This window comes from Pipra filicauda, unplaced genomic scaffold (genome assembly GCF_003945595.2).
Source record: "Pipra filicauda isolate LSUMZ 115617 unplaced genomic scaffold, ASM394559v2 scaffold135_size2527700_pilon, whole genome shotgun sequence".
NCBI classification, from domain to species: Eukaryota; Metazoa; Chordata; class Aves; order Passeriformes; family Pipridae; genus Pipra; species Pipra filicauda.
Window position 1 is genome coordinate 522,343 of NW_024103829.1, and position 10,924 is coordinate 533,266.

General features: G+C 36.1%; 1 protein-coding gene across 3 annotated transcripts in view; it reads left to right on the forward strand.

The window, feature by feature from the left end:
• Positions 1 to 10,924, forward strand: part of COL11A1 (collagen type XI alpha 1 chain) — a 136,960-nt gene that overhangs the window by 98,202 nt on the left and 27,834 nt on the right. For all 3 annotated transcript variants that reach the window (XM_039378330.1, XM_039378328.1, XM_039378329.1), the window contains 6 exons: positions 812 to 865; positions 5,007 to 5,060; positions 5,796 to 5,903; positions 7,393 to 7,446; positions 8,351 to 8,404; positions 8,503 to 8,556. In XM_039378330.1, coding sequence (XP_039234264.1) covers positions 812 to 865; positions 5,007 to 5,060; positions 5,796 to 5,903; positions 7,393 to 7,446; positions 8,351 to 8,404; positions 8,503 to 8,556 — 378 coding nt within the window. The remainder of the gene's footprint in view (positions 1 to 811; positions 866 to 5,006; positions 5,061 to 5,795; positions 5,904 to 7,392; positions 7,447 to 8,350; positions 8,405 to 8,502; positions 8,557 to 10,924) is intronic.

A 10,924-nucleotide genomic window follows, 5' to 3' on the forward strand; every position in this document is an offset into this window, starting at 1 on the left:
CAAGGATGAAAGTATGGCAAAATAAATCAAGGTATATGATGCCAAAATTGATTTTTGCCTATTTTAGAAAACTTGGTTTGCTGAATAAGTAAGGTGAAATGATCTCAGTAATATACAGGGATTCAGAACCACTGTTGATAGGTCGAGGGTGTCAAAATAATTACATTCACAGCAGAGATATTCTGTTGACTTCTGGCAGAATTTAGGACACAGCACCTTTCAGGATCATCTTGCATGTTCGCTTGGTCCAACATTGCCCTGTTAGTTAGCATAGCATAAAGATAAACATTTTGACATTAATTTTTTTGATGCATGAGTGTTATTTATCCCACAGAGAGTATTTTCTGTGGTTTAGTTTGTCTTTTATTATTGTATAAAAAACCCATTATTTTCTAATACAGTTTCTTGGTGATTAAAATAATTCTGAAGTTTTAAAATGCTGTACCCTACATTGAGAAGCAGTTGTTCGGTCACATACAGTTAGATGAGTCTGTAAATCAGGGTACTTTCATTATAAGTTCATATTGAAGGTGACAAGAGGAACACAATTTCCTTTATTTAGAACTCAGTTGCACTATACTTCAAAGCCAGGTCTTGTTGCCCTTTGCAATACAGCAATCAATATCTGGATTAATATGACATACTATTGATCATTGCAGAATTGCTCCCTTTAGGCATTCACTCGAAGCAGCAGCATAAAACATAAAATAATCATATCAAAAGGAACATTTAAAAATACCGTGATATTGACTTCAGCTAAGTGTGAAGGAAACCATTTAAAACAATTTTAACTTTTAACTTTCAATTACAGGGTGAAATTGGTGAACCAGGTCAGAAAGGTAGTAAAGGCGACAAAGGAGAAAACGTGAGTAGCAAAATCCTTTGTCCATTACATCTTTATGAATAAAAAGTATTCATGCATGAAGTCTGCAGGTAGCCTTGCTACATAAACGAGCAGAAAAAAGACACACTTCTAAAATGGTTCTTCAAAATGATGTTGATTAACTGCAACACTAGAGGTTTGTACTTATAGAGCCATGCATATATATTTAGTATTGTTCACATTCCTAGAGCTCACGGAATCATTAAAAAATAGAAAGGTACACTACACTCCTAAGCACCCTTCCTGTATCATTGAAATAATTCTGCATTTGAACTGGGAGAGACCAAGAATTCACATGCACCCCCTTACTGTGATGAAGTTAATTTCACTGACTGGATTGTGTGAACATATCCAGCTTCATCTTCTGAGCCATAACGAGGAAAACTATGAAGACTCAGTAGAGGAATCTACTAATATTGTTTTAAAATTTTGAAATTTTGAAAGAATATCTAAATCTTGGAGAGCACAATTAAATAATGGCAACATTTCAGAACAGTGAAAGACCTAAGATGAAATGGCTTATACAAGCTTTCATATATTATCATTAGGCCTATTAGTTAACCTAGGACTAATCGGGCTTCTACTGTTCTAATTTGACTTTTTCTGTCTTCAAAACTTAATTGTGAAGTTCTAGTACTTTTTGATTGAGACCAGAAATATAAAATTAAGCATTTTTTGCTGTGAAATTTGAAGCTAGAGAGAATAAAACTAGCATTTGTTTGTTTCTGTTTGATTGTGGTTTCTTTCCCAAAAATTAAAAAAGGTAGATTTTCACTTGTGTTCAATTACAAGATAAACTGGCACTTTATTCAAATAATTTTTCTTAAGAAAAAAATGAGATGTGAGGGCAGAAAGGTTCCTTTTATTATTATATTTCAGTAATATTCACAGTGAGCGAAGCTCAGAACTCAACATAGGGTTCATAGCTAAGCATATTTATCTTGAAAACACTGTGTGCTTTTTGCAATTAACCATTTACAGAGCCTTCTTAAGAGAGGATTGCTTTTAAAAATTACACCAAATTTATGGCTTAGATATTATCAGGTGATGTGTTATAGGAGGATATATACACATTCAAGCAAATCATAGCTTTATGATAATTTCAAGGAAGAAATTGTCACAATAAAATGTGGGAAAAAATGACAAGGTTTTTGTTTTGTTTTGTTTGGGGCTTTTTTTGTTTTGGTTTGAGTTGGGTTGGGGTTTTGTTTGTTTGTTTGTGTTTTGTTGTTCTTGTTTTTAAAGATAAGCTTGTCCTTCTAAATTATTTATGTGAGAAAGACTTCTGCAGTTTCCAGTGTAGAAAACACATTCTTTTCACAATCTTATTTTTATAGATTAAATCACAAGTGTTATAATAAATTATTTTAATGCCCTGTTAACATCAGAAATGTAGTATTATACAAATGGATAAAAGAACACTTCTATTATAAGCACCTGCTTTCCAAGAAACATACGTGTAATCAAGTTGTAAACAAATTCTGCTTCAGACTGAAATTACTCCTGCATAACTTCCCTGAGTGCTTTGGTTAACTTTGTAAAATTAAGTCATGAAATTAAAACATTTTTAAAAGTCAGTTTTAAAACTATGAACTTGTTCCCAGGTACCCGAAAATAAATTTTAATCTGTTTGCTGTTGTAAACCAGCTGTGGGATACGTAGAGATATATGCAGCTTTGTCCACCTAAAGAGGTCCAGAACAGAACAGGCCCTGTGTACACAGAAGAATCTGGCTTTTAAAGGAAAGGGAAGAGGAAGCACATGAGGCAGGTCAGGCTTGGTTTGGAAAGGAACTTAAAGATCCGCTAGTTCCAACCCCCATCCAGTTCCACTTCAGGCTTTGCCTGTGATCATATGCATATCCTGGTTTTCCCTTTGACATGCCTCTTCATTAGAGAAGCTTCTGCATCAGAGAAATTCAGAAAAACACACATGCTGCACTTTTCTATTTCCCATCATTTTAGCATAGCTGAGTGTTAGACTGTGACCACAGTTCCCTTAGTGAGTACTAATGTATTTGGGCATGTTCCAGCAGACCTGCTTTACAAATAAAGTGTTTGCAGCACTATCATTTGAGAATGTATTCTGTACTCTAGGTTTCAAGGTTTAAGGCATTTGAGAATATTATCCATTTTCCTCGAAATACAGGATTCAGTGTTCAGGCCTGCTTAGTTAAGTGAATGCTACCCCAGCTGAAGAGACGTGTATTGAATCTGTTTGCCCTCAACTGCAGTCATTCAGCTCTGACAGTTTCAGAATGTGTTTATTTTAAGTCTGCCTTCCTTTCAACATGCTGACAGATGTATATAGGGGCAGGGAGGAGAGGCCTTTTTGGTCACCTCTGAAAGGTTCTAAAGAAGTACCCAGTTCTGAAATCACAGGACATGAAGAATAGATATTCACAATACCTAACCACCCACAAAAGCCTTGGTGGGCATTTAGAGCCTGATCACGGCAAGGATCCTGATCAAAGGACTGATTCCTCATTCCTCTTTAAGAAAAGCTGGAAACATCTTCCATTCCCCATTGAAACTAACAAGGATTTATGTTTGGGGCTTTAAATATACTGTGCCTAACAAAAAATACTATTATCCATATCCTAGCTAGGGACAGCACAATTTTGTTGTTGATGTGTTCTCTCTTGAACTTCAAAACTTCCACAGCTGCCACAACTGCCATTATTAACTGAAGATTCTCTCATCTTTCTGAGTCTTTCTCCAGAGCTCCATTTCCCCTCCATAGCCATGGGAAGAAAGTCTGGTCATGTGTCCAAATAACTTCTCATTAATCAATTGCAAAGTACCTTCCAACAGTGCTTTATATCAAAAGGGGTTTTTAAATGAGTTTAAAAATGTGTAGGTCTCAATCCAGGGCCTATAAAATGAAGGAGCATGCTGAAGCATCCCTCAGAGTGTAAAACAGTCCATTTCAATGGGATTTTTTAAAAAGTCCATGCATGCCAATTCCCTTTCTCATGGTATCCCTCCCCAGTCAAGTGGAGCATTCCTTTCATTTAGATATATCACCATAGAGCTTTGCTTCATGTATTGCCATCAGGTATGTGACAAAAAGAAAATTATAACAGAAATATATAGCTTGACTGTAAGATACTCTAAAGTATACACAGAACCCAATGAAAGAAATAGATTTCAGAAGTCCCTTTTCCTAATCTCCCTATAAAGGGCACAGTAATCTAATTTTAGCCCTACCGAGGCCTTTAAATCCAAGCATTATTCTACTTTAAAATAAAATTTGCAACCTAGAAGCCGTAGAAAACTTTCCATTGACTAGAATTAGTCAATGCCAGGTGTTTTTATGCTTTCTTGACTTCACTCTTTATCAGTCTAGTTCCTCTAGTGTTGCAAAAACAAGATTCAAACTCCCACATAATTTTAACCCCATCATAAACTAGTATTTGACATTCCTTTACTCTGTTAGATAGCTTTGTTACATCACATCTATATGACCAACTTCTAAATTATGTGCAATATAACTTAAAAAGTTATTATTCTGCAAGGACACTGAAAAAAACTTCTTCCTCTCAGAGACTTTTCTTTTGCCATTCTGTTGAAAAAAGACAATATCAAAGAGAATGTGACTCCCAGTGCTCAGCAAGAACTTACAGTTTTTTGTATCTCCTTGAGGTCAAAATAAGCTTTGTGCTATTGTAAAAATTATTTGCAGTTTCATAAAAACTAATACAAATAATAAGAGTTCCAATTAAAGATACATTTTTAGATGATGATTTAAAGGTTGAAGGTTTTCCTCCATAAATCTCACTGAAAGTGTTGATATTTTTAATTGTGAAAGAAGTAGTTTTCATTTTAATTCATGTTTGCATGGGAATCCATTCTGAAACGTTAAAAATGCGCTTCCAACAAATGATAGTATTGTCTCCTCTAGATATGCCAATCTGAGTTTTTGAGAAATAAACAAATAGTGATTATTTGTACTGAATGCAAAAGACTTGTGAATAATCTACATTGTCTATGAAGAAATGTAGAAATGCTTAATAGACCATGATCATGTTAAGCAGGGTTTTCTCTCATCTCTGTATTTGCTTTTAATCTCATTCCAGATGTCAGAATCACTGACTTGTCCTTTTGATGTTTGTCTGTTGCAGGGTCCTCCGGGTCCACCGGGTCTCCAGGGTCCTGTTGGTGCCCCGGGTATAGCTGTAAGTGGCTTATTCAGAGCAAACCTCAACCTTGCGTAACTTATCTGATACTTAGAAGTTCTTTGAACTACATGCTCCCTGCTCAGGAATGTATTTCAAATGGCCACTAACAGTTCTGTCATTGTCCACTTACATGCAGTTCTTAATTGTAAACAAACCTGCATGGTTGGTGGTGGTGTACTGCAGATTTACAGCAGGGCAGTAATTTGACAGAATCATTAAAAATTAAATACCGTAAATAGTGAATGGGGCCCATCCTTTCAGTGAACTTGTTTGGTGCTATGTATTGACAGCTCAGTACCAGATGCAGTTAAAAGAGAGTATCTCTTTTTAAAATCCACCTGATATCAGGTGGATTGATTTTTATTTTTATTTAGAAGGCTTTGAATTCTTTTACCCTGAAGATTGGTAGAACTATATGCTACTCATATTTACTAATATGTAGGTATTCAACAGCTAGAATGTTTATGTAGATGTGAAAGAGAAGAGGATTCAGGGAAAATTTTCATAAGACATGCAGTATTAATTGACCTACATTAAACCAGAGCATGTGCTGGTATTCTATTTGTATAACAGATTTCATCCAATCAGGATGGTGTACATGCATTTGTAAAGACATATGGCATGAGTCTGAGCCCTACTGTAGGTGTTTTCCAGTCATTTCCATGGAGCTTTTTCTGTTGTTATTATCAAACCTGTGGTATTTTTGCTTTTTATTGTTTCCACAACGTTTAGGGAGGTGATGGAGAGCCAGGCCCAAGAGGTCAGCAAGGGATGTTTGGGCAAAAAGGTGATGAAGGTCCTCGAGGCTTCCCCGGCCCTCCAGGCCCTATTGGCTTACAGGTAAATTCCTTTATTATTTTACCCTCCACCTATACAAACCCCAATTTCTGTGTCAGAAGCTGAATGGCTATGGTCCTCTATTAAAAACAGAAAGATCCCATATTCATAGAGTTTATGCAGATTTAATGCTGCAGGAGATTTGTAGGATGCTCTGAAACTGAACCACTGGCTAACACAGGCTTTAGAATTTCATTCAGTAATTCACTGATTGACAGTCAAACAATTTCTGTTTTAACAAGTGCACTTCTTTATACTGGAGATACACACTTTAAAGAAAAGATGCAACCTGAAGGGGATTCAACATGTCCTAGTCACGTACAGTATTTTCACAATAGGTTTTGGCAACACAGTGTGTTTCTCAGTGATACCATTACAGACACTACATGTGTCCTGAAAGATAAGCAGAGCTCCATAATGCTTATATACTGCAGCCATCGCAGGCAGGTTCCTACAGATTCACATTTCTTCCTCTTAAAATTGATATTTTATGAGTCAAAAACCACAAAGCAAGCATACAGTAAAATGTAGGCTTCTCACTGCTGCATCCAGAGAATTACAGTTGAAAAATGTGCTTTTTCAAAAATTTAATTGGCCTAAATACAATGAGACAAAGAACAAGACATTTAGGACCTTAGATTCATATCCATTTAATTAACATTAGAGCAGAGAACACTAACTATTTCTAAACCATGCATTAAGCTTTAACGTGAATCCTATATACTCTCTTTTAAAAAGTATGGCAATAGTGTTTGAATATATTCAAACAGTACATCTCCTTTCTATCCACCACATATGAACTGACTCATCTCTTTCACTAAGCCGAACCTTAACCTGTACCTATACCTGTAGCTGATAACCTGTACCTGACCCTACATTTGGGAATGCCCAGCTCAGTTGTGATAGTTCCTCTAGCTATATATCAATATTAGTATCAGCTGGAGTTTCCTTCTCTTGATGTTTGTTAGTAGACGAACTTGGACACTTTTCTTCTAAGGGTATGTTTGTGTAACCCAATGCAATGCCTCTCAGCAGGATTTATCACCTCCACTGGACACCTTATTAAAGCAGTTATGCAACTTCCAGTACTCAGGTAGTTTAGACATCTTTGCATACCACTTCATTGTGCTGCACTGATCATGTTTTCTTTACAAATATATGTATCATAGCATAAGTTAAATTATCCAAACCTGCACCTGGGCTCTGGATAATGATGACAGTGTTTTTAAAGTCATCCACCCTAGCATTTCTGTGTGCATTTTTTTTCCCAAAAAATTTTCTGCTTCGCCAAGTTTAAGCAACCTAGGACTACATATACCTATAATGTAATATAAAAAAACCCTTCTTTTCTTTAATGTAAATTGGTCTTCTTTTCTTGTTCCACCACCCTGCCCCCTCCCAAGGTCACAATTTTCACATGTAGACCTCATATTGATTCATAACTCATCATTCCAGGTACCCTACTAATAGTATTCTCTTCTATGTGTTTTAGGGTCTGCCTGGCCCACCAGGTGAAAAAGGTGAAAATGGTGATGTGGGCCCAATGGTAAGACTTTTTCCCCACTAGTCACTCTAGAGGACATAAATATCCCCCATATATTATTATCTATTCTCTATAGCTCACAATTTGTTACTCCTGAATTTAGTGACTGAGCATGAAACATTTTGTGTAACAAAGTGCCTCTGGGATTTACTTTGCTTTCTCACATCTATCTCCTCATCTTTAATATCAAGATTTAAGTAACTTAAGAAAATACTCTGAAAAATAGATAGTAAAGCAGATGCTGTGAGTGCCTGAGACAGGAGAGCGGCAATCAGCTTCAGGAAAGAAAAAGTAGATATCACTGCACCAGAGAGTCTGGAGCTGCTTTTCTGAAATTCAGGACATTGTATGTTAGCTTCAGGTAATTGCAGGCTAGAAGATGGTAAACACTATTTGGCTCTGTTTGTTTTCTCTGGGTGATGCATTTTCCAACTGTTTGTACTGTTGACAAAATGCCTTCTGGGCTGTTCCTGACAGAAACGCAAGCTCTCGACAGTATAGATTGGCCTCCAGCACCCCATGCCAAGTCTGGATGCTTCATTAATGCCCATCTGTGGGCACGATGGTGCAGTACTGTCACAAGGCTTTACCACACGTATGAGCTAGTCCAGGGTCTTTGCACAGTGGGGTGGGCATGGAGGTAACCTGCAGGGAAAGTACAATGCAGGAAACCAAGCATCAGATCATTTCCAGCTCAGGTACTGTGTAACATAGCCTGGATCCCCTGTCACCTTGTGAGCTCATCCAATGGGCAGCAACCTGGCCCTGCCATTTCTGTAGCATTGCAAAGATTAAAAGCCCTCTACAGATTGAGTATATTATTTTTCACTGGTAAAAAATCCCTACTGAACTTATTCTTTATGACTGTTCTATGATACTGTGATATCAAATTGTCTCTTTGATACAGGGTCCACCTGGTCCTCCAGGTCCAAGAGGTCCCCAGGGTCCTAATGGAGCTGATGTAAGAATTTACCTATTTTTTTATCTTTGTAATTCAGTAATAAGCACTCTATTTGGGATAACTATATTTGGTATAACAAATATCTTTAATCATTGTAGGGTCCTCAAGGTCCCCCAGGCTCAATTGGCTCTGTTGGAGGCGTTGGTGAAAAGGTGAGTGTTAATAATAATCTCCTAGAAAGAGAAAACATTGGAATAGGAATATGAATGTACATTTTTATTCTTCTGTGGAGATATATAGATATATAACAATTCCCAAATATCCTTCATTAACCTAATAAATATTAATAGTGATCTAGCTATACTCCTAATTGTTGACTTACCACAGTTGGTCTTTTCATTTCAAGTTTTACATCACAAAATTATTTAACAATCAGAGGAAAGAATTTTGGAGCACAAAATGTAGTTTTCAGGCAAAGTAATAAAGCAAGGTTATTTCCTTAACTACATATGATGCTTTCAGTAACATTATTGGCCTCAAATGCTTTCCATTTTATACTGGTGTATCATCAAATATGACATAGCCCTCTATCTGGAACAATAAAAATATACACTATTATCTAATGTATTAGTGGTAAATATATCTGTGAAGTGAAGCAGACTTTCAGCATCCATATGTCTGCTCCTCATACAGATAGATACAGTTCCAATAAGTCAAAGGTTTGAGGATTCTTTGTGTTAGTTTTGAAAACCTGACTTAAGACTGATGCTATATGACATTCATTCATCAAAATTATTTTCATTGCTATTTTCAGTTCTCTATTCAGAAAATTTCCTACTAGTATATGGAGTGGGTTGGTTTGGTTTGTTTTGTTTAAATTTCATATCTTACCCAAAGAACATGCTAGATATATATTCCTTTTACTTAAAGGAAAGATGACCTATGCATAGATATAAGGGCTTTTTTTTTTCCTGTGATTTCTTCGAAGCAACAGAGTAAACTATTATGTAGTGCTGAACAAGCAAAAATTTCAAAAGAGAGTCTCTTGAAATGCCTGTTTATGTTTATTAAGCTACATGACCTCAGCCACATCACTCATGTAAGCCTAAAAGCCTTTTGCTGTAATGTTACAGATTTAATACGAATTTTTTTCTTGAACTTTGGAATTGGAAAGATTCTCAGTGGAACATAGGGTGGAGGAAACAAAATAGAAATGTATTCTATGCCACTTTATAAATAGCTTCTTGAGAAACTATGTAAATTTCTCTTGAGTATTTAATTATTTACTACAGGGTATCATATGTATTGAAAGAAACACTGATGTCAACAAATCCTAGAAAAGACATCTCCAGGTATATTAGTATTGGCAGTTTTTCAGAAAGCTCACCATATTGTTAAATTTTCAGAACACAAAGCAAGATTTCTCTTTTTCTTCCTGTCCCATGAGATAAATAAATGCACAGGTACCTTTTCTCTCATCTTCCTCATACACTGTTACTGAACTTCAGCACTTTAGAAGTCTTAACTTCTTCACCCTTTATCCACATATTTTCTTTGGCACAATGGACCAGTATTGTACCTTTAGGTACAAATCCCATTAGATCTATGAATTTACAAAAAATTACTCAAGTACCATGTCAATCAAAATCACTTATATTTTTCATGATTCTCTTCTTGATCACTGTTCAAAAGCATGTTACTCTACTTCATAGAGCTTGTAGGTATTCTTTCTTTTTATAAGACAAGGAATTTGCCATTACTTTCCCAGGATCATTTGTATGACTAGTAAAAAAATAAAAATCTCCAGTTCATCTTACAGTACCTCCCAAGCTTCTTGTTCGCCTGTGACAACAAAAGATCTTTCTTATGATGCTCTTCAGTATTCTTGACATCTACCATAAAATGTTGGTTATGTGTTTGGTTTGTCAAAGGGAATCAACCACTTCTTAGCAGTATGACCAAACTATTAGTTTAATAGAATCTTCAGATATTTCATGTTTTTTTTCTACATGCCTATCAAATAAATAATTTACCAATGCTCTGGGATGTGGTGAAGAGTGTACTGCAATAATGCAATATAATATATGGCTTGATGGAAAAATATCCTACTTTGTCTCCCTCCTTTGTCTTTTGAGACCACAGGGTACTGAGCCCATGCAGATGTCATGAGTCAAACTGACAGAGCTTCACTGAAGCCCTTCTTTTTTAGGAAGTGCTCTGAGCATCAACTCACCTCTTGGGGGAAACGTCATCCTTGTGTCTTCAATCTCTTTTCCCCAAAGTTACACATACAGAAGACATACAAAACATGATGCCCTCCTGTTTGACTGCAATATTAACAAGGATATTCCCTCTAATGTCCAAAGTTTGTGACATTGTTCATTCAGCCTATTTTAAAAAAGATCTTGGCCTCATGAAAAGATGCAGGATTTTGTTTCTCTCTGAGAAGAGTACCAAAAACATGACACAGTGTAAGAGTTGGTAGAAAAAAAAGTTACTGGAAAAAGAGACTCTGTATGTCAGTGGAATACAGAAAGTAATGGGCACTATGGGAAGAAAAAATTTCCCTGTTTCCACTAG